This window comes from Nematolebias whitei, chromosome 16, assembly GCF_014905685.2.
Source record: "Nematolebias whitei isolate Nwh7 chromosome 16, NemWhi1, whole genome shotgun sequence".
Lineage (NCBI taxonomy): Eukaryota > Metazoa > Chordata > Actinopteri > Cyprinodontiformes > Rivulidae > Nematolebias > Nematolebias whitei.
The window spans coordinates 10,513,346-10,540,794 of record NC_056513.1 but is presented as its reverse complement, the minus strand read 5'-3'; the positions used below and the strand labels follow the sequence as shown (position 1 = coordinate 10,540,794).

Below are 27,449 nucleotides of genomic sequence, written 5' to 3'. Positions count from 1 at the left end.
GAGTTGGACTGTACTCCTAACTACCACATTGCAGATTTTTTCAGTATGACATTATCCTGTTAAATCTTCTCAAAGTCTTGGCTGTTTTATGCGACGAATAGTTTCACGGTCAGTAGTGGTCAAAGATGGATGAGAAATAGAAACTAAGAAATAAACAACAGCACTAACATCCATTGCTTTTCTCATTGACAAAGACAGCAGAACTGAAAGTATTTTCCAAATGTCTAGATTGGGTCTTGTTGGTGCAATTCATGTATTATGCTAACAATAACCAATTTCTTGGGTCGTGCTGGATTAATTTTGATAACTGTTGGTGTTCTTGTTGGATGGCAATAATTTCAAAAAATCGTTCAATACAAAAAAAAGTCTTTGTGCAACAATTAATAGCAATAATTTTATAATAAATAATAATAAATAAATACATAATAGCAATCATTTTATTTTTGTAATTGATGCATGTTGGCAGATCTGCTGTTAACAATTGTTTATACAGTTCACCAAGTATACCTGTACCTCATTTTCAGCCATTGTATTGTATAAAAAAAAATTATTCTGAATTCCTTTGTCTCTCTCTGTAAACAAACGAACAAAAGTAGAAAAACAGAAACATTTATTTCACATGTTTACTTGAACTTCAATAGCAATACAAGACAATCAGAACACTTGAGGTGGATATGTACAAGGATCTGAAGGGGTTGCAGAAAAGTTCTGAGGTTTTACATGATCTCTGGCTCTGCAGTCAAGTGTTTCGTTGCTATGACAAACTCCATGGCAACAAGTTCCAACAGTTAGTGGTGGACTGAAGGGACAGAAGTTTTGGTCTTGATGTGAAATAGGACAGGTCCAGAGTTAAAATCAGAAGCAGGAAAGCGCTCCTCCATGTCCATATTGATAAAATGCTTCAGTGTGATACATTAATTATACAATAATGTTTTATATACATATACTTTCTCTCTCATACACACATATACACACCCTTACACACACCCACATGCTCATCAAGCAATGACACACGCATATATTCGCTTGTACGCATCAGCCATTCCTCCTACAGTATGTAGCCTTGCAAAGCCACGATAAAGTCATGCACATGTTCTTTGAGAGGGTTTTTTGGCAAGACACAAGTGCTTCTTTGACACTGTTTGCTACAGAGAGGGGCAATGCCCAGCCAATGAAGCAACAGAAACTTAGATGATGGACCAGTAATTAAAAGCACCAATGAGATGGGAAGACACAATAGGGTTTCAGGAAAGACAGAAGAGTAGTGGGAGCAAAAAAATGGATTACAGTCATACAAAAGTAAAGAAACATGGAAAAGGGAAAAGTCTCGTGGTGATCAGGAAATAGAAGCAAGGAGGAGTAGAAGAATTCCAACATTATTAGCATTTTTTTAAGCTTAATCTTAGTTTCCATCATTTATGATTTCAAAATTTTGTTGAAAATATCACCATCCTTCTCTTCCTCCCTGGTGTCTATGCCCCAATCACCACCGCCCTAGTCACAGGCTCGTCACCCGTTGCATCTGTTCATCGTCTCCATCAGAAGTGGGCTCTGCAGAGTACCCTGTCTCTCCATTGGTAGCCAGTGGTGGTGGCTGATAGAAGGTCTGCAAGTGATTGGGCCGCGGGCCAAGCGGGGGTCGCCCCAGGCTGTAGGGCAGTTCCAGACCAGACCTCTGTGACTGACCATCAGTGGGACTAATTTCATCTGGGCCTTCAGGGCTGCTGTCTGGGTATAAGTGAGTTGGGGGTGAGGTACGGGTGTAGAAACGAGGAGGAGAGCTGCTGCGGCTGTACACCTGTGGGGAGTGGCGGGAAAAGAGGTTGCTGGGAGGTGAGTTATTCTCTCGTGGGGCAAAGATATTTGTCGGGGGTGAGTTTCGAGGGAAAATGTTAAGTGGCGGCGAGTGTCGGTCTCCAGGATAAAGTGGGGAGGGGTTGGAATCTCGGGCATAGATGGGTGAGGAGTCAGGGTCCAGGTCAAGATCAGGTGTCAAAGGCAGAGTGAAGCCATCAGAATCTTGTCGTTCACCATGATACCGAAGAGACCCTCGATCTATCCCTCTTTTCCTCCCATCTAGACCATTATCTTTGTTCTCAAACGAGAAACACTCCTCCCGGTCCAAATCTATTCCTCCTCTCCACACGTCCAGTGCTCTGTCCTTCTGTTTCTCAGTCTCTCGCTCAATCCCTGCTCTCCAACCATCTCTGTCCTTCAAGAACAAGGCTTCCTCTTTCTGCCTCTCAAAGTCACCTCTCCAACCATCCATACCAAAGTCTTTCTTCTGAGTTATGAATGTTTCATCCTGCTCTGTTTCCGCTCCTCGCCACACCTCCATTCGTCCATCTCTCTTTTCCTCTCTCCCCCTCTCAATGCCGACTCTCCATTCATCCAAAGTGCCATCTCTCTTCTGAGAGGTAAAAGATTCATCTCTTCCTCTTTCGGTCCCTCCTCTCCATACATCATACGTTCCTTCTCTTTTCAGCAGAAATGTCTCATCCTTTTCTCGGTCCTGGCCACTTCTCCATGCCTCTACAACAGCTTCTCTCTGTTTCAAGAGCAGCGGCTCTTCCAAAGCTTTGTACAGGGGCTCTGATTCCTGTGGGGGAGGAGGAGGAGGTGGTGGAAGGGGCCTGTCCCGATAACGATCTCTGTCTCGTTCCCGGTCTCGTTCTCTTTCTGTCCCTCCACTGGACTCTGTTGTGCTGCGGTGGCGAGACAGAGTACCAGGGGTGCGGCTGAGGGTGGAGTATGGCCGAGCCTGGACATCGGGAGGACGTGGTTGCTGCCTGTCCTGATGCCCCCGGCGACCCAGAGTGCCTTGCAGCTGTGACCGGTCTCCATCTTTTAGCAGCTCTCGACTGTCACAATCTCCAGAAACACGCGTGTGTGACCAGCCATCCTGTAAGCGTTCCTCACCACATGTTGTGGAGTTTGTCTCAACGTCTTGAGTGGGCTGCCGTGTGTGCACCCAGCCCTCCTGTGCATTGTGCCGTGTGTTTGGCTGCACGGTGGCAGCCCAGCCCTCTTGCGGTGGCTGAGCATGTCGAGTTAAGGTGGCAGTGTGAGCAAGAGCCGGCCTCTCGTGAAGGTGTGGCCTCGCCAAGCTCCCGTATCGCTCAGGAGGAACAGGCATGGCAACCGAGGGCCTCAGGTTGCTCTGCACCAGCTCTGAAATGATCATCTTCTCCAGCGCTGCTGCATCAGACAAATTGCGACGCATTCCGGTTCCGCCGCTCATATCCGTTGACCCATGTGGTGTGAGGAGGCTAGGGGAGATGTCATCCCCTCCCATCCCAACTCCGCCGTCCCTCAGAAGGTCGGTGCTGCCCACCACTCCAGCTCGGGATCCTGGTGTTGTTCCTAAGCCATGCAGGGTGAAGGTGTTGGGTGTGTAGCCTCCATTCAGACATACACTGTCCAACCCACATGACTCCTGACTCTGAGATACACCACCCTCTGTCGAGAGAAACAAGATGTTAATTACAAATGACAGAGAGCACCAAAGTACTTATAAAGACATAGCAGCTCATGCTATGAGTACATGAATGAACAAATGAATGAATGAGCAGACTGGTGTTCATACGCCTGCTGAAGGTGGGGCTTTTCCTGAATATATAAAGATAACTGCAGATGAAATGTTTGGTTGTGTTGCCAGATGGAGAGATGCCTTTATGGTTTCTGTATACAGGTAGTTTCTGTGTGCAAATTTCACACAGTTTATGAATCTAATCACAGAACAAGAGAAAGTGGTGCTCAATGGTTCAAAGGAGCACAAGAGTGAAGAGTTCATACTCTGTTTGTTTCTGAAGGTTCCTACTGGTCATCGATAAGACAGAGAGACAGAGACAGAAAGAAAGGGTCAAGATAACATTTACATACAATGTAAATAAAAACATAACAAAACATATTCACAGCTTTCACTCTCATACTACACATTTAGCTTAAACTGTTCAGAAACAGAAAAAACAAATACGTCATGCAACAAAATGCTGAGTTCCAAAAAAATAGTTTGTAGATTTAATACTTTTAAAGTTGATGTGAGTTTCTGTTTTTGGAAGCAGGTGACATATAAATGTGACGATCAAAAGATTTAAATGAAAGATCAGGAAATTAACGATTTGTTTATTTATTTGTACTTCACTGTGGGGAAAAATAATAATTGTGTTTTTAATTAGAGACTGTATTTATCTTTGAAAGGTTCAAGGCCGAGCAAATGTTATTTTTGGAAAAGTTTTGCCTAATTATCAAACTTATCTATTGTTGTTCTTGTGTTAACTGCACAAACATTTTCAGTTTTTTTATAAATAGCTTTTATAGTGTATATCTGTAATTTACTAACAATTTAGATTATGTTAGGTTTGCCTTTGACTGTATTATGTTAGAATGCGCTGAACTGAGCTCAATGTAACTTGATTAGAATTTGATATATTTATTTTATTCTGTATAAATATATTAGATTACTTTTCATTGTCACTATGTGCAGGGTGTTTTTGTCAATCTCAAGCTATCTCTCCTCGGCCAAGGATTGAGTTTGATAGGATTTTTATTTTTGCTCCAAATCCTATGCATATGTCACTTTCATTACTTTATGTCTGTCTAAACAGGTTTCACTTGTAAAAGAGTCTTCGAGGCCCAATGTGATGTATCTGTGTAAATAAAGGTTGAATGAATTGTGAAATAACACCAAGCAACAGAAATGAACTGTAAATGTGCCACGAAAATAAAAAAGCCTGGCTGTGTTAGCATTGTGGGACAGGTTGTTAAGGTATCACTATAAACACAACAATCTTTTTTAAACTTATTTATACACTTATTTAGAGATAGATCAAAAATCGTAGGAAATTTTAACATTTCATATATTGGCCACTTTAAAAACAACAGCAATCTGCCATTTTCTTTACATACTTAATCAAATGGCAACTAGTAAAATGAAAAGTGAGCCGCTACAATTAGCTTATTGTATCTCCCAAATAAGTTTTTCAAGCTACAATGTTCACCTATACATTTTTTTGGTGTGTACAGGTTATTTAGCGAAAGTCCATTTATTTATGCAGTTTAAGCAGTTATTGCTAAATTTCCTTAAATGGCAATCTATATTGACTGAAAAAAAAATATGTATTTCAGTAATTAGCTGCTCTGATTTCTAAAGATCGTCATACACCAAATTAAATTCACATCAGATGGACTCAATTACTTATTAAATCAAAACGCATCGTTATCAGCATGGGGTTTATATTAGTATTGGTGCAACTTCTTACATCTTTGGGTTATTTATTTGTTTTAGATGCCTAAAAATAACCATATGTACAACCCCCAAGAAAGACAAATCTCCTCTTTTATTTATGACCCAATCAAAAGTTAAACCTTTAAAATATAACTATTTGAACTGATCTGCATATGTTTGCTCAAATATAAACGAATCTCGAGGAAACAGTTTGCCTAATAATTGTGTAGGCGTTTGGTAGTAAGCATAAGAGAAACATCGTAACAAGAAGCCAGGTGAAAATATTACGCAGTCAAATGTAACGGGATGTACCTGTGGACGTGAAAGGCTGATTGTATCCCTGCGCCAGGATGGTGTCATAAGGCGAAGCTCCAGTGTGAGTCTGCAACATTTGGTTTGTAAGGAAATGATTCCCCAAAGCAGCTGATGAGAGAACGATGGAGAGAATAAATATCACATTGTTTATACACAGCAGGCTGAAATGTGTGATTTAAGGGGAACAAAAAAAATCAAACTTTACCTCGGTTGAGAGTAGGAGTGTTGTTAGCGTCCGCAGCGATGAAAGAAGACTCCGTCTGTCTGCGAACGGTGTCGTTCCACATCCTTCTAATGCGACTCTGCAACAGAAGCGCTGGTGTGTTAATAGCTGCTCACACACACAGGTGACGCTTCGGAGAGGTGACGCGAGCTGCTGCACACCTGTCTGTTAGCAGTGGCTCTGCGACTTTGGCTGCTGGTGTAGCGGCTGTTGGAGCGAAGGGCGGCACCTTTCACCGAGTCTGGAGAGCTGGACGAGGATGTTGCGCAGCACTGGGAGAGACGCAGGCATCGTCCGTTATCCTTCTGACCCTACGCACAAAAACGAACCACGTAGACACGGGCTAAGAATTTAACAGGTGTGCATTTAGCGCAGAATCATATGTGAGCTCTAAAACGGACTTTTCTGGCGAGTGTGCAGTGCAGGATAGTGATGAGGAGGGCCTGGGCGGTGTTGAGGGAGGAGAAGAGGTAAGCCAGGAGGAGAGACGGGCCAGACAGGAACATCAGGCCTGAGGACCATGTGACGCTCAGCAGGAAGAGGAGAGTCAGGGAGCCCACTGTCCATGCCCTGCAGAGAAAGAAGAGGACTCAGAGTATTAGTAGTTCCTCGATACTTCACGGTTCAATTTCCGCAGACTCGTTCTTTTGCGGTTTTTCAATGAGTGTCAACTTTAATATTACTCACATGATTGGGACGGTACAGATAAAAAGTTCACCAAAAAAAAAAAAAAAAAAACTTCGGACATGTGCAGCCATTTTGTATTGTTCTTATGCTGTATCGCCAGTCCAAAAGAACTACATTACCCAGAAGCCAACAGTGCTTCCAGCCTGGAGATGTAATCGGCTCACCTCAACGTGTGCTCTGGAACCAATCGCCTCAAGAGGTGATTGGACCCCGTTGACCTCTGGAGATGCCCATGATGAGTCTACTTATAGATAAAATAGTGTTTTATCTTTTCCTCTCTTTTGTGCTTTTATTTTATGTTGCTGCAAAGCTGTGAACAAATAAAGTGCCTGAGCTTATAAGGTAAAAGTTGCATTTAAATATCAGAAAGACACTCTCTCTTTTGTCTTTTTCCTGTAAACACCAAAATATGTGATGCTTTAGTCAAGCCTTCTGATGAGTTTTTAAATAGAGTTTTAAGGTTTACAAAATGTTGCTGCTGTAAAGCTCTACATGGACTGTCTTCTTTATGTGCAACTGTATGACATCAATCCCACACAATTACTTAAAATAATCCACAACAGCACACTCTTACTGACCTCAGGTTGTCATGACGACTGGAGTCTGGCTTCAGTGCAGCGGTGCTGTGCATCTTATGTAAAGTCATCACCAAGACAACCAGATTTAGCTGAGGTCCAAACAAAAACACAGACAAGGACAAATGTTAATACATGACCAAGTTAAAGGTCTAGCAGTATGTAATCTTGAGAAGGGGCAGTTTTACGTCCGTTTTTATAAAACCTTTTAAATGTTATTGTACCCAATCTTATGTATTGTGAGATTTCATGAGATGTGTTAGCATCCAGATAAAGTCTGAGGAAGAGTTTCGGCTACTATCATACCAAAATAGCTCAATTTTGGTCAACCTGACTGAGTTATAACCATTTTTGTGTTGGTTGAGGTTGATGGGAGACTGCGACGAAATGAAACCTCAATGCAATCTGCTGGCTTTCTTACATATATAACATTACTAATAGACGTGTTATTAGTGCTGTCAATCAATTAAACATTTGATCAGAGTAATCACACTCTGGGGCTGTGATTAATCTGATTATGGTAATCACTATGCTTAACTTTGTAAGCTTGAAATGTAAATGTGCAGGTTTTCATAAAATGTTGATGAAAATGTTGTATTGTCTCAAACCAAACAGTTTCCCAGGTTTTCATACTCATTAAGGTTTACACAAGTCATTTTGTTCCAAACGTTAATTTATATATGTTAACTCAAATGTCTCACGAAGTGTCATATGTGATCAAAACGTGTGAGCCTTCATCTTCTTCTTTTGATTTTATTGACGGTTGGCAAACTTAAGTGCATTACTGCCCCCACTAGACTGGAAGGTGGCTCTGGAGAATAACCAGTTAACCCTCCACAGGATAGAGGCCTTTATAGGACAAAAGTTCTAGAATTGCGCCGCTCAAGGTGGAGCAGCTCTGTTACTTTCATTCTGAGTTATTGCTTTTGGAAACTTTAATTCCTCTTTTTCTGGATGTAAATCACTTTTTCCAGATGATTATTTCCTCTGGTATTGGATGAAGTGCAGCTGGAAGGATTTTAACTGAAACCTTTTGTACATTTGGGCATTTGGTATGATGCGTAACCATGGCAACAAGGTGTTTTTTTTTTAAACAACCAGGAGCAGCTGATTAACATCTCAAAAGCTGAAATACCTCAACTACAACATTAAATCCCAAATGAGTTGAAAAGGAGGCTCCGTGGACAAATTCCTGTCAACCTGACGGTGGTGCTGGAGTGCCTGACCGCCGAGATTCTGGAGCTGGTGGGGAAACAGCTTGTGACATCAGGAGGACCGGGATCATTCCCCAGCACCTTCAGCTCTCTGTCCGTGGTGACGAGGAGCTCAGCAGACTGCTGGGAGGAGTGTCCATCGCTCAGGGAGGAATTCTGTCCAGCATTCTGGCAGTCCTGCTGCCCAGGAGGACCGAGAGGCCCGCCGGATCTGACAGCAAGCTGGATCTGGGTGGACGTGCAGAATCTGTGCAGATTCTTCAGATTTGCTGCAGGAGATCCTTCCTTCTCACAGCTATCAGCATCTATTGCAACTCTTGAATAAAACCAGGATGATGAGCTACGACAACACTTAATTTCCCTCTGGGATTAAGAAAGTATTTTTGAATTTGAATTTGAAAATAGATAAAGCGATTAATCTGCGTTATGTAATATTAATGCGTTCAGCTTTTTTGATTAATCGCATGCGTTAATGCATTAACGTTGACAGTCCTACGTTTTATATATGTGAATGTTTCTGTTCCGTCCCCTGAGATAACTGTTGTTGTGACTTGGCGCTACAGAAATAAACTGAATTGAATTCAATTGAATTAAATGTGGCGGTAATTATAAATTAAGTTGAATCCAAATATTTGGAATATTTGACACGCAGCCAGTGATTACTGTCTTAAGAGTTGTACTCCAATCTGTCTGGTGGTTTATGAGCCGTAGAGACATGGTTAACTCCAATAGGTAAAGGCAACTTTTATTAACAGATGTTGCACGATCAGTTCGCACTCGGATAACATGTTGGGGGTGACTCTAAGCCACTACCACGCCAAACTTTAGATCAAATTTGTAAAACTTCTTGGGTTATACATATTTTTGTGGATGTTATGGTTGCTTTGCTGTGGCAGCTATCTCTAAAAGGCTTATCCCATATCCCTAAATGGTCCCTGGGTGCTTATAGCTGCCCACTGCTCCACCTGGGTGTATCTCACATGTGATGGGTTAAATCCAGAGAACTAATTTCGCCATTGTATGGGAACATACAATGATGACAACACAGCACTTAATCTTAATCTTAATGGGTTGAGTTCAAATGTTAATCAGTTGTAGATATTCATCCAATGAACACTACAGACAAACCAACATGTCCACACCGACACAAGCAAAAACATTGTCGCCCTTTCATAAAAATATACAGCAATCCTAGTATAGAGATGAAAGCCTGAACACCTACTGTAATAATAACAGCTACAGGTCCGAGAAAACTCCAGATGAAGTAATTATCTGCACGCAGCCAACACCTAAACACAGAGAAACAGACGCATGAGCACAAATCACCAGAAAACAACAAACTGTAATTTAAACTTTATACATGCGGTAGATGCCTAATTTCCAAGGTGAGCTCACACGTCTCTAAACTTACGCAGTTTTTGAGCCGTATCCTCTGAAATCAATAGCTGCCGACACAGCCACCACCAGCCCAGGAACAGAGTATCCACAGAGGTAGAAATACTTCCTCCTGGAGTTACGTCCCTCAAATACCTCCCTCTGCAGCAGGTACAGTTCAACGGCCTCCAGACACAACCAGCAAAACACCGAGAGCAATGAAAAGTGCAGCAGGCCAGCAGTGATGGAGCACACGACCTGAAAACCACACCCATCACAAACAGTGCATGCTTTTGTTTGTGTTATAATAATAAACATGCATACTTCTACTATTAAATGCACTCTAATGTATAATGTGGGACATGTACTGACGGTGTATTTGGTCTTGTTGGCACCGATGAGGAAGAGAAGTTCAGTGATGAGCAGATTGGTCCACAGGTTGGAGTGGATGGTGCTGTGATCTGAGTGCCAGGGCGCCCCCTGGCAGCAGAGGGTGATGAGGCAGGTTGCCAAACACACGAGGGCCACAGAGATACCCACCCAATAAACCACAAAGACCAGAAGCTCCTCTACACCGGCCCTGAACTGTGAGGAAAAACACACAGCGAAGGGTGTATTTTTGTTTTAATAAAGAGTAAACAAACAAGATCAGCGATAAAAAAATGCGTTGGAACAGGTTTGATCGCTGTACTGTTATTTTAATGTCAATGTCTAGTATGGATGTTTTGTGTGGCTACTGACTGTGAAACAAATTGCCCCTTGGGGATAATAAAGACTCTTGAACTTGAACTTGAAGGTCTACCTTGTAAATGAATCAAACTCTGTGATGTGTTGATATGTCGGCCACTTACCACTGGTTGCTGATATGTCATGAGGACAGCGAAGCTGGACAGGTGGTTGCAGGCGCAGGTTGTGTGTGTGTTGTTAGTGTGTAGCAGGCGGCAGCCCTGTGTGGACCACCTGCCATTGCCAGAAGCTCCCGATGAGTTCCAGAAAGAGCAATTAGGCCCAAAATGATTCTCCAGCTGTGGATATAAAAAAAAAAAAGTTATATCAAAAAGCACTTGAAACCAGATAATACACACAGAAAATATATATATAGCAGCTGAATATTAATTTAGTGATAAATGAAAAAAAACAAAAATCAGACCTGAAGGTGCCTGAGGGTGAAGATCACCGGCTCTGTCAGGTACACCCTGTTGGTTCCTTTGTGCACAGAAGCTGAGATGACGTGCGAGTTGACCACGAGGTTCCTTCGCCTGGCGTCTTGACCTTGGCCCTGGTTCTGACTCAGTCCCATTCCCAGCCGGAGCGTTGAGTTCTGCGTGGTCAGGAAGGAACCCAAGTTTTTATAGAGGGAAAGGACCAGATTCACCTGACCTAGAGAGAAAACCAAAGAATGGAGAATGACTTGACAGAAAGGAGGATTCTTTTTGTGTTTAGGCTTTTATAACATTTTGCCAATATTAAAATACAATCTTAATCAATGACAAATCAAACATTTACTGAACAAACTGGTTTTGGTGTGTCTGTGCTGCTAACCGTTGTTGCTGTACTGTTGCAGAGCCAGAGCCGATATCTGCAGGATGCTGTCGCTGTCATAGGAGTGAGGGAACGTCAAATCCTGTATAACCGCCTCTGTATTCAGTACATACACCTCCAGATCTGTCCGTTTACAGAAACAGAGACGCACAAGAGTCTGGCTGTGTTGAGCTGAAGACGATGTCAAACAAACCAGAGAAAGAGAGAGACCACGTACCAACATTTGGTGCTCGGTAACTGAAACGGCTTTCGTAGAGATTGTTAGCCAACAGAAACGCTCCTTTCTCAACTGCGTCTAAGAGCAGCGATGCAGAGCGAGACTGCTCGGTGCCGCTCAGATCGGCCCAGGCCACCAGAGCTTCAGGACCCAGCAGGTTATCAACTGTCTGCACAACCGACTGAGGACAGAAGCAAAGGCTTTTATCCATCTGTCTAGAAAACCATCCAGTAATCCATCTGTCTGTTCATACCTCTTACCTGAACAAAAAATTTACATGTGCGTTCTCTTTTCTGCAGCTGAAAGAAAACACATTTAAATTATTACAATCGTCATCCCTGACATTTCTGCTCTGATCATCAGTAAATGTCAATTATATTCCTGGACTGATAGAGGTTTACCTTGTTGTAATTGCGTGCCGCCGACTCTTTAACAGCTGGTCTTAGAACCTGGAGCTGAGAGTCCAATATATCCAGCAGCTGTTCGATTAGCCTGACGGACATGCTGACGTCACCAGCATAGATCTGTCCCCGGGTTAGATTGACGAGGTCCCCAACAATGTTGGCTGCATTCTCTCCACTCTTAATCTGGAATGACATTTAACAGAGGGCTGCATGTTGGCTGGCTTCAGGGCATTGGCACAGTGTGTATTTGTGGCTGTGAATGTGTGTGTGCTTCACTGACCCTCTGTGCAATCTGGCTGACCCAGGGAGAGGTGCAGTTGGAAAGGTCAGGCCCTCTGGAGTTCCACGCCACTGGAGATGGCATGCATTGATAGGAGGCAATACCTGCAGAAACGGAAAGGGGGAGACAGCACCAAAAAGACAAAAACCAGCAGCAGGGTTAGGTTCAAGTGAGATACATGCACATGGAAATAAAAACATGTGTACACTTATTACTGCATAAAACTGGCAATGATGAAGGAAAAAAGTATATATATAGTTATATAATAAATAATTATTAAAACCACACCTACAATATTTTTTTTAACACAAAGACAGAAGTTTAATGGAAAAGTAAGCCTTCATAAAGCTATGGATCCTAATGGTCTTCAGGGTACATGTTAATAAGTCCTTGATGAATTTAACAGGCCATTAAAGGCTTTAAAAGGTGAAAAACTTTTTTAAAACAATCTGAGTGAGTTAGCTCAGGGAGACTAGCTCATGGGGATTTTTTTTTGTTTTTTTTGTGCCTTTTATGAGGCTTGCCAGAGTGTTTTGAAGTAACCAAAGGAACTGACAACTTTGTAAAGTGCACTACAAAAATCCTAGTTAAATTTGTTGTTTTTTACTTTTTTTTTTTTTTTAAGAAACGTTCTCTCTTATTTTAGTTTTGAGCTGCAAAAAAGCAAGAAAGAAACAAATTTGAACATTAGTCATGACAATACATGGAAACTGTAGATGGTTTGCTACATTTCTAGCAAGGTGGGTAATATTTGTTAGAACTAATATGGAGGCCAAACAATGTGACCTCAGACTTATTACTGAATTTATAGATTCTGAGTCATCTAAGTTTTAATTTTTCATAGAAAAGCTTTATAATGATACAAACTGCTGTGATCTGCAAAGCTTTGAGGCATGTATAGTTGCATGTCATCTGCATAGAAAAGATAAATAGACTCAGATATATGACTCTGAAAAGGTTGGCAAGAAAAAGAATGAAATTGAAGAATTAAAGGGGGGCGAGAGTTGATCCCTGAAGGACACCGCAACATCATTGTATTCTGCACCAGATGTTAAAGAAAACAGCAGAGATAACTTGCTCAATTTCTGTTTTTGTGAGCCGGACTGGTCCACCTTCTATCTCTTGACACTAATGCACGTTTATACTGTTTCTAATCACTAATCAGTCATCATCACTAATCTATTTTATCCCCGAGGGATCTTTTTCCAAAGATGATCTTTTTTTTTCTCGTTGTTGTTCTGCACTTTTTGTTTTGTTTGTAATTACAGAACAGAGCCTGGTAAAAAAAAAGGGTTTATTTTTGTAATTCACCGATGAGTGCCTCTTTTTCATATTTGGTCTAATTATTTTTGTTTGCTGAAAATATCATAATCAGAATCATTTAGTTGGGATGCAAACTGAGTTTAGACTAGAGAGCAAAACCAAAACAACTTTTAAAAAATGTTTAAAAAAAGCATTCTACAACAGCAGTGACATGAACATTCAAAGTGAAGTGTAACATGGTGAAAGCTTTGCTCAGCAGTTACATACAGTATGTTCATTAAAATTTTACAGGAATAAATAAAACAGGTCTAGAGCGTCTGTTGCTCACACATTCTACAAATTAAATGTGATAATAGAACAAATGCACATGCTGTCACTTACAAACATGATAAAAGGTAAGAGGATTTTAGTATAATCATCAACTCTGTGCTGAAACCATGTCCAAATAATTTGACTTGATTGGCAAGAGAAAAAATGTGCTGCATGATTATTAGCATAATCTGTGAAACTGTTTTCAGAGGGAGACTGGGCTGAAGAAGACAGCTGAATAGCGAGAGGAAGAATTGCCAAACCCAGCGTTCCTGTCCACTGTGACCTCTCTTTGACTTTTCTGTTTCATCGGAGTTCAAAGAGAGGACATCGGACCACATTTCAAAGGGAAACGCGATACGCACACAGACGTGCAAACAGCACACACGCTGGCATGCTTACATATGAGCAAACATGCCACACCTACCCAGAGACCCTTTCGGGCACGGCCTCTCTACTGTCTCTCCCTTCAAGGTTGGGGGCCACTGAACACCTCGTGCCACCCGGCCCTCACATCCTCCTACTTGACCGGGCCCGCCAGGGGCCAAAGGGACTCGTAAAGGTGGGCGTGGGGTCAGAGGAATCATAGCTGTGATTGGTCGCTGGTCAAAGGGGCCCCTGTTGATGACACCAATCGGATGGGAAGCAGATGGCCGCACTGGTGTCAAAGCAACCGTGGCTGTGTAGGACCGAACGGTGGTCATCAGTGAGGAGAGGGGGCCTGTAAAGACAAAGACAAAGTCAATTTTCTGAAAACGGAATCATGTCTAGCACAACTGTTAAATGTCTGACCTTTGGTTGGTGGTGGTGGTGTAAACTGTAGAGGGTATCTCAGCATGTAGTAGTTATTCCACACATACAACTGGTTATCTCTGGGGTTGTAGTCTACAGAGGAGATGTACTGGTATGGGTTGGGGAATGGTATTTGAACAGGCAGCTCCTGGCCCCGGCTGGTGTCGTAGGCGTACACCACCATGTTGCTGCTGGCTCGGCTTTCCGCCTGACCCTCATCATCCTGGAAGACGGAACGCACGGCGTAGAGCACTCCACAGGCCATGAAAGCATTGCTTGCCCCACGTTTGTCAAAGCCAGTGGCCCACGTTCCCTCAAAACGCAGGGTGTAGGGGTTCACCTGGTCAGACACAAGTAGATGTGCATTAAAAAACCATCCTCTCTTACCTCTTTCCGATTAATACTCCAGTCATTGATCCGTTTTTGTTCCTCCTACCTGGCTGACCACAATGCGTCCATTATTGGCTTCAGTAGAGTAAATAACCCAAAGTCCGTTCTCGTCCACAGCCAGATCGATGTCTGATTTCCCTCCCCAGCGGTATGGGGAGGTGTCGTGGTAGTTAGCATTGACTACCACTGCCTCGCCGCTCTTGATGCGTGTGCGCAGGTCATACTTGACCAGGTTGCGTGTTCGCTCTTTGTTGTAAAATACAGCACCATCGTAAACGACAAACCCAGTCCCATCCACACGGCTCGGCAATCTAGGACACAGAAATTCATTGGTAGTAGCTGAAAATATTTTACAATGCATATTCTGACCATTAAGAGGTCTTCTGAGATCTAGCAAGGTATTACGATTCTACATGAGTTTGCACAAAATCTTATGCTCCAAGTTGAACCAAAATGTATACAACTCTGTCATTTTCTCAGCTTTAGATGATCTGCATCTAAAGCTGGCAGAAGAGGTGGTAGACAAGACAACATACATACTTTCAAGGAATGCTAGGGCTTTTGAATGGAATATATCAGGTTTATTTTATGTTTGCACTTTTTTATTTCAAACAGCAAGGTTTCATATTAAAGAGATAAGACCATTAGTATCTTTTTTTGTTCCATTTTTGCACACACACATACACAGAATAGGTAAAACCAGGAACTCTGAAACATTAATTTGTCATTTGAAAATTACTTACTGCTCCATTTACTTTGAAAGAGAGTTCCACGAAACATTAATTTTTCCCCACAGCTGACCTAACACAACTAATCAATACTTCATTGATTTATTTGAGAACATAATTGTTCCATTCATGTAATATTTTAAAAGTACTAGCATTTCAACTGAGAGTTCAGAAACCTCCACAAAAAAAAAAACAGATTTGCCCATGAACCACACAATCAGAAAATAAACCACTCACTTATAAGTCGTGGTGATTCTGTTTTGTCGAAGGTCATCCCACGAGGCGTACTCGTACAGGACCTCTGTTCTATACGGCGTCCACGGCATGACATAAAGCCTGTCACCGGCTTGTAAGGGGTCTTTACACCAGGCCCCCGACTGATGCTCTGCCTCCAGGGACGAGGAGGCTGGCTGGATGCTGAGCAGTGAGCCGGGACACACGAAAACTGAGAGATGGGAGTTAGGAGGGGCGCCAAAAGCAGGATGTTAGAAGGAAGAAACAGAAGAAAGAGAGGAAACGAAAAAGAAAGTGAAGTGAGAAAAGAGTGGAGGCAGGTGTGGCGGGAAAAAATGGATCAATGAGTGAAAGAAATGGGTTGAATTGGATGCGTAACGATGCAGCGAGATTAGGAAAAAAGAATGAAGAGAAAAAGAGAAAGGGGATTTAAAACACCTGTCCTGATCTCAAGAGGCGAGCGACAGAGGAGACGATAAAGTGTTGAACGTCACACACTGTTAGTGTGTGTGTGGTGATTAATACAACAGGGACACTGCAATGAAAGTTGTGTGAGTGTGTACATGTGCTTTGTTCAGTGTGAGTGAATGTGTGCATGTGTGTAGGTGTGTGTGGGCGGGTTAGTGCAAAAAGAGTGAAGAAGAGTGTGAGGTAGAGTCGGGGACGCAGAAGGCGGGGCTAAATTTTGCCTTGAAGTGAATGAGAGGGCAGGTTAGTTTACGCCAAGCACATCGATTGGTCCACCCACATATCGATAACTGTATGGACACATATGTATACTGAACAATCGCACACTGGCATGCAAATAGGCATGCACACATACACACACACTCTCTTTTTCTCACACACACACACATAAGCAGTGCTTGGTAAGCACACATCCAGACGAGTACACAATCACACACATTTCATCTTATTTTTCCTATGAAGATAAATAAGGGGCTCTTCCTATAAGGGAAGAAAAGGGAAAATAAGCATGAAGAGGATGACTGGAAAAGAAGGGAGGAAGGGAGGACGGAAAGAAGGAAGAAAGAAAGTTTGAAAGAACGAAAGAAAGAATGAAAGAAAGATCGAAAGAACAGAAGAAAGAAAGAACTAAAGAAAGAACGAAAGAAGGAATATTGGAAAGAAAGAAAGAAAGAATGAAAGAAGAACAGAAGAAAGAAAGTGTCCTAGAGGGAACTAGAGAAGAGAAAGCATCAAAAGAAAGTTGTGTTCATGTTTGGGCGACCAGTTGTGTCTACATTTGCGTGCACGAAGAGACTGAGGGAAAGAAAAGGAGCGAGAGATGAGGAGAAGAAACCGAGGAGAGGAAAGCAGAAGAAAGAGGAAGAGAAGGAAATAAAGGTGCAGAACCTGGATAAAATAGAATCGAAGGACGGCTTTGGATACAATAAGAGATGGATAAAATGTGGGGGAAATAAACAATCGTGTAAGAAATGGAAAAAACGGAAGGACGGGGGCAACATCCAGCATGATTACGAAACAACGTCCTAGTGTTGGAGGAGGAGAGAAATGGCAGGATAGAGGAAGATAAGAAGAAGAAGAATAGGGGAATTGAGGGGGTAAAGAGAGATCAAGATGCTACAATATTTTGTCTTTACCTTTTTGGTCCACTTCTACTCAAGCATAGGAAAAAAAGAGGGAGAGAAAGAAAGAAAAGTCAGAGGGTGAAAGAAGGGGAGTCAGAAAGCAAGCAAGAAAGAAAGAATGAAAGAAAGAGAAAAAACAAAAGTAAGAACAAAAGGAAAGAAAGAAAGTAAAGCAAGACATAAAACAAACTGCAAGAAGTTAGGGGGGAAAAAGCAAGAAAGAAAGAAAGACAGATGCACAGAGTTTTTGGAGCTCATTCTCACTATAAACATTATTGTTCATGTAAAAAAGAAGAAGAAGAAGAAGCACAAAAGAGCTCCAACTTCTCCCCCTTTCCACCCTGTTTCCCTCCCTTCGTCATTCCCTCCCTCCCCACCTCCTCTTCCCTCAATCAGGCTCCTGTGGAGAAAAGAGAGCAACTCCCGTGGTGTGAATCTGGAAAAGAAAACACACGCTAGCACACACAAGTGCAAACTTTCACCCACCCAAACACACATGCACTCACACACACGTGACATGTTGTGACACTTTGCACAGGCCCCCCAGTTTTTCTTTCTGTCATCTTTCGCTCCTGGTACTCTATTCCTTCGTCCAACTTTCTTTCTTTGCAATAACATGCACACGCACACTTCCTGAAGGGAAAAACAAACACGTCTCAAGCTTTTCTACCCATCAGTCAGCCATCCAGGGTGTAACGGTTGACATCAGAAGATTCTTCATCAACATCAAACCTACATCTTGACATAAGCAGGTTAAGAATTGTGTGCACTTGTGTGTTTGTGTGTGCACGGTGGTAAAAACGTTTTGCTAACTGCAGATGAATGCATACTTACTGTAAGGGACACATTCATACTGGATCTCCAGGTACTTGTATGTTCCAGGGCAGGGGTCTGGGAAGACATCGACCCCCGCGACCACCACACACTGAGTCCGGTTGTTGCATCTGCAGAACGTCCGATAAATGGATGGATGAGTCAAAGGGATGGAGGGAGTGGTAAAAAGGAGGGATTAACAGACAGGAAAGCAGAGGCAAAGGATGCTCCATTTGTCTGATCTCCCTCTTGCTGACTATTGATTCGTTCTTCTAGGAAAACAGTGGTGAGTACGCGCACGCAGACAGGCAGAGTTCGCTGCACGTGCACGCTCACATGGCACACAAGCATCGACTTTGTCTTGTGTGTCCTGCCAATCTGCACGTAGTGTATGTACAGCAGCACATGTGCAAAGTGTGAACAAATCAGTAGCTGTTTGTATTGATTGGTTGGGCAGTTTCCAACAAAGCATCATGAATTGCATTTAAAAGTTCTGATTTGTATTAAAAAACACACACACAGGTGTACAAACGTGCACATGTTTACCTCTGGGACATTATCTTAAGCGCGTCAGGGAGGTAACACTGCGTGTTCTCCATCTGAGAGGGGTCTGCATCACAGATCTTGTCGTCGGTGCGTCCGTAGTTGGCGGTCTCCACCATGACCACATCACTTCCTGGGCAGCGCAGCTCTATGGGGTAACCTTCGCACGCCAGCTCCCTGCGCAGCAGCCCGAACGGCATGGCGGCCCGAGACATCGCTGCTCGTGTGATGTGGAGGTAAAACGTAGAGATTGGTGGTTCAGGAACAGTAGAGGAAGAAAGATGAAAAGACAAAAGGAAACAAAATTACAGTATTTTCCACCGTACACGTCGCACCACTCTTTAAGTCGCATCAGTCCAAATATGTCAAATAAAAAGGAAAAAACATAAATAAGTCGCTTCGCCGTATAAGTCGCATCTATTACGCATCATCGCTGACGCGTCGCATTTGTTATTCATCACCACTGACAACCCAGAAATGTGGGATGGTGTTGCGCCAAAAATCGATTGGCTGCCAAATGGCAGCCGCGGGATCGTGCACGGGAGGACCTTAACAAGAATTTAACAAGATTAACACTTAAAAGCAATTATTTGTTTGCTCGAAATTATAGCAAAGATGTTTCTCAGTTGAACTTTTACTTAATAAATGCACTTCAATGGTCAAATTAGCTGAATTTCGTCAGCGCAGAGAAATGCAACTGATTTGACGTTTGCTCCAGGCATGATCCCAGAGCTGGACAAAAGTGGCAGGCTATGGCAAGCCGATTGTGTCATTAATAGACACTTTTACCTATTACATGGCACAATGGCATGCCCAACTCCTCGAGTGCCATCTAGTAGCCGAAAATGGTAGTGTTCAATATTTTCCATGTCACAATTAATGAAAATAGTCATATCTCAGTCAAAAATTGGTTTATAAATATGGAAAAAAAACATAAATAAGTTGCTTTGGCGTATAAGTCACAGGGAGAGCAAATTATGTAAAAGCGTATGAGTTATACGCTGGAAAATATGGTATATTTGTCACTAAGTTATTTGACCACAAATGATTTCACAATATTTTTAAGGAAGCTTTCATTTTGTTGTGGTCCAGTAATTTTGGTGTTTTCATACATTATTGCTGCCTGACGTGTGGGTGATCTTGTGTGTTTGTTTGTTGGCAAAATATCTCAAAAACCTGTGCTCAAATTTTAACAAAACGCTCTGAAAATAAAGGTGTAGCAATTCTTGAAGGAATGCTTATCACCCATTTATTTTTATGTCAGAGATTTAAAATAAGATCAACTTCTGATGAGATACCATAGAGTTGTAGTAAGTTTTGGTCAAACCTTGAATAATTATGATTTTATGTGCAATCTCATTGTGAGGATTTTTGTGTTGCTTGTAACCCCTGTGTCTTTCTGGCTCCTACACACCTGCCCCCTACGCTAATCACCCCAGGTGTCCTTCATTGTCAACCACTTGTGTTCCTATAAATTCAATGTCTTGTCCTCTTCTCATTGTCCGTGGATCGTCCTCTTTGGCGTCAAGTCCTGTTCTCCCTCTGCATCACCTCAATGTGTGTTGTGAATGACTCTCAGCTACTACCACACCAAATTATGGCTCAATATTTTTTAAAAACCAACCGTTACAGCCATTGTTGTGTTGGTTAATGTGGTTTAGCTGTGGCAGCCATCTTGAACTGGGTTGGCTCCAAAAGTTTATCAGTTGTAGATGTTTGTCCATTGGGAGTTCCAAGACAATCATTGCATTAATTCGTAAAATATTTTGCTAACAGACAAATGGTGTTGACTCCAAGTGTTAGTGCTAAAATTTTAAACATAAATCTGGCACGATAAGTAGCACTTGCAGGATATGTTATGAATGACCCTCAGCTATTACCACACTAAACTTTAGCACAACTATAGCCATTTTTTCTTTTTGTGTGTTCCCAGTGGTCATTTGGCTGTGGCCGTCATCTAGAATCAGGTTAACTACAAAAGGTAATCAGTTGTAGATTCCAGCAAGTTTTATTAAAATTTTGCAGAGGGTTCGGGTTCATGGAATGTTTTGCTAACAGATGGACGCACACATGCACACAGAGACATGGGCCAAAACATTATCACTCATCTTCTGATTACGAATAATAAGTACTGACTGTGTCTTTTTTAAATTACACCAGAGCATAAAAAATAATAATAAAAAAAACAAACTGTGAAATAATGTTAGATTATGTGCCAGTCTGTTAACAATTCGTTTAATTTTGATGTAAAATTATCATAAAAGTGTCCCTGGCACTGAGACCAAGTACCCTGCAGATTTTAACTTGATATCAACATTAAGATTCTGGTCGGTGCTCAGTGGATGAGCTGCCACCCACATAACGACTGATAAAATGGATGAGTAACGTCTCTTTTTATCCACACTTTTATGCTCCTGTCAGTTTCAGAGCCTTCGTGTGCCGTGCTTTAATGGGGGGTGCACATGGTTCTAAAGATTATTTTGGGGGGGTTAAGAACATTATTAAGTCCATATCTAGAACAGCAAGCATTTACTTATTATATTTAATAAATACAAGCAGGACCCAGTCTTTTGACTGCTGAATGAAATGAATTCTGATTTGAACCTTACTGAAGACAAAAGTCTAATTTAAGTGATACTAATAAAAATGACACAAAGAAATGGCTGCTTTTCTTTATAATTGTTAAAGATCATGGTTTGAGGGATGACACATATAAAACAAATCCTCACTGAGTTAGGATGCATTTACATGTTAAGTCATATCATGTCATCTTGTCATGTCATGTCACTTTGCATCGTCATGCCATTTCATATCATATATCATATGTCATATCATGTCATCATATCATGTCATGTCATATCATGTCAAATCATGTTGTATCATCTTGTACTATGTCATGTTACATCATATCATATTATGTTGTCAGGTCATATTGAGTCATCATGTCATGTCATTTTGCATCATGTCATGTTATTTCATATCATATATCATATCATGTCATGTCATATCATTTTACATTATGTCATGTCATTTCATATCATGTAATGTCATGTTATGCATGGCATGTTATTTCACGCCATACCATGTCGTGTCATGTCATTTTATATCATGTCATGTCATATCATGCCATATGATATGAGGGCGAGTGGTGGCGCAGAGGTTAGAAGATGGGCTTGTGATCGGAAAGTCGCAGGTTCAGCTTCTGGTACTGTCAACATCAAAATGTGGGTGGAAAAGGTGGAACAGCCACACCTCCCTCCACCCTCATTCGCCCCACTCTGGGCCCCAGAGCAAGGCCCTCAACCCCCACCATCTGCTCCCTAAACAGGTCTCTCTTGAAAATGAGTTCTCATGGCTCAATGAGACTACCTGTATAAATAAAAGGTAAATGAAAATTAAAAAAATATATATCATATCATGTCATCATTTTATGTCATGTCATGTAATTTCATGTCATGTTATGTCATATTATATCATAGCATATCATATAATATCATATCATATCATGTCACGTCATATCATATCATATCATATCATATCATATCATATCATACCATATCATGTCATGTCATGTCATGTTACATCATGCCATATCATTTCATATAATATGTCATATGTCATGTCATATTTTATATTAAGTTAAGTCATGTCATGTCTACCATGTGAAATCCTATCATTTATCATATCATGTCATGTCATGCTCTCTTATGTTATTCACAATATTCTGAACGATAACAGGTCATCTGAGATCACTCGTCTTTAAGTTTGACCAAAATGACTGTAACGCCATCATTTCTTAGTTCAAGTTTTCTGTATGGAAGGCGATGGACAGTATGCAGTCCTTCAAGGAATGCTTGGCCTTTCAGGTTTTTTTAATCTTAGACAACCATAAATTTACTCACTCAGTCATGATTTACTTGTTGTTGCCATAATAGTTTTGTGGTTATTTTGACTCCTTTTCCCACAGTAATTTTATTTTTTAAAAACTTAAAAGCAATGTATTTAAACGCTGAATTTCAGTTAAGTCAGTTTTTGTATTGCATCAGCCGTTCAGTACCATCAGTGAAGACAATGATGCACTCTAATGGCTCCCCTGTGAATGAAATATTAACACTTGGATAGAATTTACCTCACTTGAATCCTCCTCAAACTTGTATTTACTAAAATGAAAACATTTAATGAAAATGAAATATGTTCTGGAATTGTCAACACCTATAAAGTCATTATTAAAAGAAATGCGGGATGATGTTGTCACAAATCACATCACACCTCCACTGGGACACCTGCATGTGATGAGATGTGGTTTTATCACAGTTGAAATTATCGTGTGAGAATCCAGGTGAAAGCTGTCTGGCAAATTTAGAAATGTACTTTCTTTCCTTTGAGTGCTAAATCTTAAAATGTTAACCAGTTTCTCCACGCAAAGAGAATAAGCTGAAGAAAATCCAATTAGTGTTGCCTTAATTCAGTCAGCTCATACATCATGCAGCACGTGGTAGGGTGCAGGCTCTACCAGATGAAATAGATCTAAATAAACCATAATTCTATGTTAGCATGCTGCTGGATAACTGTGGCTGTCCATGGTGTCTTAGAACGAGCTTAAATGTGTTCAGATGTCGACATTTTCTGTTTTTTATGTTTTAGTCAGATAGTTTAGTCTTTATATAAAAAAAAGACAGCACATTTTTAATCCCTAACAATCTACTACATAAATATATTTTAAAAAAGGGTTTCTCCTGCACCTGCATGAGCAGCTGCTTTAGCTTTTCTATGATGTATTCTGCTAAATCACACATGGCAACATATGTCCTTGTGTTATTAAACACAAAACGAGTAAAACAGAATAAACCAAACAGCAGTGTCAATGCCCACAGCCATAAAATGTGTGTAATCATGCTTGTGTTCATTAGATTGTCTTTTTTTTTTTTTTTTTAGCAAAATATCTTGTACATCACTGGATAAATTTCTATCAAACTCTCAGATTATAATCACTAGATGTACATTTACAGATAATTTAACTTTTGGTTAAAGTATGGCTGCCATAGCTAAATGCAAAATGTGTCTAAAATTCAGTCAGTTTTGGAGTGGGGGTCACACCAGATATTGAAAGCAAAGGTTCACATACTTTTGCTGCTCACAAATATGTAATAATGGATCCATTCATCCATCCATCCATCCATCCATCCATCCATGCTGGAAGTCATACCCAACACATTAACAGATTGCCCAAGATCATTGTTTAAAACTTTAGCATTAACTGTTGGAGTCAACTCTGTCTCTGTTAGCAAAATATCTCAAAAGCAACAAACAGATGTCACTAAAACTCTTTGAACATATTCATTGGATTTACAGTGGTGCTTGAAAGTTTGTGAAATTGTGATAATTTTCTATATTTCTGCACAAATATGACCTAAAACATCATCACATTTTCACACAAATATTAAAAGTAGATAAAGAGAAGCCAGTTAAACAAATGAGACAAAAATATTCTACCTGGTCATTTATTTATTGAGGAAAATGATCCAATGTTACATATGTGTGAGTTGGTTAAAGTATGTGAACCTTTGCTTTCAGTATCTGCAGTGACACCCTCCCCCCGTTCAGCAATAACTGCAACTAAAAATTCCTGTAACTGTTGATCAGTCCTGCACACCTTGGAGGAACTTTAGTCCATTTCTCTGTGCAGAACAGCTTCAACTCTGAGATGTTGGTAGGTTTCCTCACATTAACTGCTGCTTCAGGTCCTTCCACAACATCTGGATTGAATTAAGGTCCGAACTTTGACTTGGTCGTTCCAAAACATGAACTTTATTCTTCTTGTACCATTCTTTGGTAGAACGACTCGTGTGCTTAGGGTCATTGTTTTGCTGTATGACCCACCTTCTCTTGAGTTTCAGTTCATGGACAGATGTTCTGACATTTTCTATTAGAAATCTCTGATATAATTCAGAATTCATTGTTCCATCAATGATGGCAAACTGTCCTGGCCCAGATGCAGCAAAACAGGCCCAAACTCGTACTTTTGCCACTCACAAATATGTAATATTGGATCATTTTCCTCATAAATAAATGACCAAGTATAATATTTTTATCTCATTTGTTTAACTGGGTTCTCTTTATCTACTTTTAGGACTTGTGTGAAAATCCGATGATGTCATATTTATGTAAACATATAGAAAATTTGAAAGGCTTCACAAACTTTCAAGCACAACTGTACATCTACAGTGAATTACCTTTTGAAGGCAATTCATTTCAAGATGGCTGCCACAGCAAATCAAACTTAGTCAACACAAAAATGGATACAAATGTTAACTTTATACATTTTAAGCTACAATTTTGTGTGGTCGTAGCTGCGACTCATTCTCACATTTTTAAACAGATATTCTCTAATCTTTAAGTTTGAATAATAATAAAATACAGATTATAATGAAACTCAGTTGAGTTGGACTCTATTCTTGTGTTTTAATGTAAATGTGACCTTTCAGTTGCTATTAGTAATTCATTGTGGGCCTCAGGCTAAACGTTGTCCACTTCTGCTCTAAACTGATGCTACCTCTGCAGGGTGACACTTACCTTGACCAGAGGGGGCAACGTGAGCCAGAGCGAGCAAGCACACCCCAGTGAACCACACTAACACCGCCATGCTGGACAGGAAGAGTTAGGACTTCACACCACCCGCTGCAACACGAGAGCCTGGGGAGGTAGCAGAAAGAAGAACGGTAAAAACGAGAGCGAATAGCTGCATCCTCTTATCTCAATGCACATCTGTATCTGTGTGTGTGCACGAGGCACGGTCAGCAACCGACAGTGAGAGCGTGCACGTGAGACAACTCAGCAGGGTAGGAGGGGGACAGAATAATAGGCAGAGACAGACAGAGCGAGAGAGCAGAACAGAGATAACAGCTGAACAATCCGTGCAGCGAAAAGTCACTCAATCTGCTGTTACCATGGCGATATCGCAGACTCAAGGAGCAAGACGGAGGCAGAAAACCAGGAGATGGGCTGGTGTTCGTGTGTGGACGAGTGTGAGCTTGTGCTTTAACTCTGCAATTAGCCGGAGGCAGTGTTGGCCACTAACTCATGAACGAGTCTTAATCCTCACCCTTTCAAACACTCACACACACGGACAGAGGCAGACAGCCAAGCTCAGCTTAGGCCACTTTTCATTAATCCTAAATAAGTGATGCTGTAGAGGCGATCTCGTTGACAGCAGGAGTAACGAGGTAAACAGCTGACTGAAGGTGCAGGTGAACATACGGGCTGCAGGCAGACGAGCTACACGAGAACAACAGTAATACGACTCCAATATAGTCTGAACTCTTGGCCTCTGACAGAACGGAGGATGGAGGCTCAACCACAACAAGAACTGTATTACATTTCTTCTTCCTGCTTAGCATAGCAATCAGCTGGCTGCTGCAGCGTGCACTGAAGACTTAGCATGTTGGCTGTAGTGTGCGTGTGTGTGTGTCCTTGTTTTGTTGTTGATGCCTCATTAGGATTTTTTCCACTATAATCTCTCTGCCCTTGTCAGGGACAGTAGTCCTCATGGGCATCAAAGTCCAGTTTTAATGAGACAAAACCGTTTCTGAGATCCTGATTAAGATAAAGGTGCAAACTGAATAGTTTATTATTAGACAGATAATGGTAAAAATGACTGTCAGGCTTAGATTGCAACAAAACAATGAAAAGCAGCACAATACGGGAGATTGTTTTTGTGTGTATAAAGAAAAAAAAAACTTTGTTTGTGAGTATCCATTCAATTCAATTCATTTTATTTATATAGCACCAAGTCACAACAGAATTCTTCTCAGTGCACTGAGCAGAAACATTCATATATATATATATTTATATATATATATTAGAGGTGTAAATCACTACCTTCACCACGATACAATATTATATTGATTTGTTTGTATGACGATACGATTTTTCTCGATATCACAAAGTCTGTCACGATACAGTTTTGATTCTATTCAATTCACAAGTCTGCAATCGATATATTGCGATATCAAATGCCTATCTCATTTATACATAAATACATTTACAAAAGCAATTCAAATATGATTGAACCATTTTATTTCTGTTATTACAGGCACCAGGCTTTTAAATTAAAAAAACGTTTTTCTTAATTAATGAAAAAAAAGAAGACCTGTTCAGTATAGGCTCACATTTCTAATGTTTAAGTGCATTTTTTAAATCAGTTGACCTAAAAGTGCCCTGATTACTTTTCAGTTATAAAGAAACGAAAATAGATATTGAGCTTTCTTCTTTAGGTGAATGGCCAAATTTGTTGTTTCCCCGAGTATTTGAACTCACACTGGCACCTGTTGTATACGACGAGTTTTATCTGTTGAGCCGTCCTTCTGTCGGAATCCACAATATTTCCACAGTGTTGATTTAAATCCAGCAGGAGAGTGAAGTTCATTATCTGTGTTTTCTGCCTCGTCTGCCATGTTGCTGAGGCGGCCGCAGAGCGCAGCCGCGCACGGACATGGTGACACAGACGTGCCTTGGGAATTTCAAAATAAAAGCGTATTTTAAAGATGACGATTTGAATCGATGTTTTAGTTTTGCCACAATATAATTGAATCATTAATCATTCAATCGACATATCGATATAAATCTATGTATTGTTACACCCCTAATATATATATATATATATATATATATATATATATATATAGATAGATAGATAGATAGATAGATAGATAGATAGATAGATAGATA

At 41.0% G+C, this 27,449-nt stretch overlaps 1 protein-coding gene across 1 annotated transcript in view; it reads right to left on the bottom strand.

The window, feature by feature from the left end:
* Nucleotides 1-593: 593 nt before the first annotated feature.
* Nucleotides 594-27,449, bottom strand: part of LOC119422318 (adhesion G protein-coupled receptor L1) — a 52,065-nt gene continuing 25,209 nt past the window's right edge. The window contains exons 2-26 of the mRNA XM_037689666.1: nucleotides 25,296-25,415; nucleotides 18,726-18,939; nucleotides 18,201-18,310; nucleotides 17,379-17,393; nucleotides 15,778-15,985; nucleotides 14,859-15,123; nucleotides 14,423-14,762; nucleotides 14,058-14,351; nucleotides 12,059-12,162; nucleotides 11,776-11,961; nucleotides 11,635-11,673; nucleotides 11,375-11,555; nucleotides 11,158-11,280; nucleotides 10,766-10,995; nucleotides 10,467-10,640; nucleotides 9,988-10,200; nucleotides 9,653-9,873; nucleotides 9,464-9,530; nucleotides 7,031-7,119; nucleotides 6,167-6,335; nucleotides 5,927-6,076; nucleotides 5,748-5,844; nucleotides 5,540-5,650; nucleotides 3,796-3,816; nucleotides 594-3,459 (exon numbers count right to left, since the gene is read on the bottom strand). Coding sequence (XP_037545594.1) covers nucleotides 1,499-3,459; nucleotides 3,796-3,816; nucleotides 5,540-5,650; nucleotides 5,748-5,844; nucleotides 5,927-6,076; nucleotides 6,167-6,335; nucleotides 7,031-7,119; nucleotides 9,464-9,530; nucleotides 9,653-9,873; nucleotides 9,988-10,200; nucleotides 10,467-10,640; nucleotides 10,766-10,995; nucleotides 11,158-11,280; nucleotides 11,375-11,555; nucleotides 11,635-11,673; nucleotides 11,776-11,961; nucleotides 12,059-12,162; nucleotides 14,058-14,351; nucleotides 14,423-14,762; nucleotides 14,859-15,123; nucleotides 15,778-15,985; nucleotides 17,379-17,393; nucleotides 18,201-18,310; nucleotides 18,726-18,939; nucleotides 25,296-25,365 — 5,652 coding nt within the window. The 5' untranslated portion in view covers nucleotides 25,366-25,415 and the 3' untranslated portion in view covers nucleotides 594-1,498. The remainder of the gene's footprint in view (nucleotides 3,460-3,795; nucleotides 3,817-5,539; nucleotides 5,651-5,747; nucleotides 5,845-5,926; nucleotides 6,077-6,166; nucleotides 6,336-7,030; nucleotides 7,120-9,463; nucleotides 9,531-9,652; nucleotides 9,874-9,987; nucleotides 10,201-10,466; nucleotides 10,641-10,765; nucleotides 10,996-11,157; nucleotides 11,281-11,374; nucleotides 11,556-11,634; nucleotides 11,674-11,775; nucleotides 11,962-12,058; nucleotides 12,163-14,057; nucleotides 14,352-14,422; nucleotides 14,763-14,858; nucleotides 15,124-15,777; nucleotides 15,986-17,378; nucleotides 17,394-18,200; nucleotides 18,311-18,725; nucleotides 18,940-25,295; nucleotides 25,416-27,449) is intronic.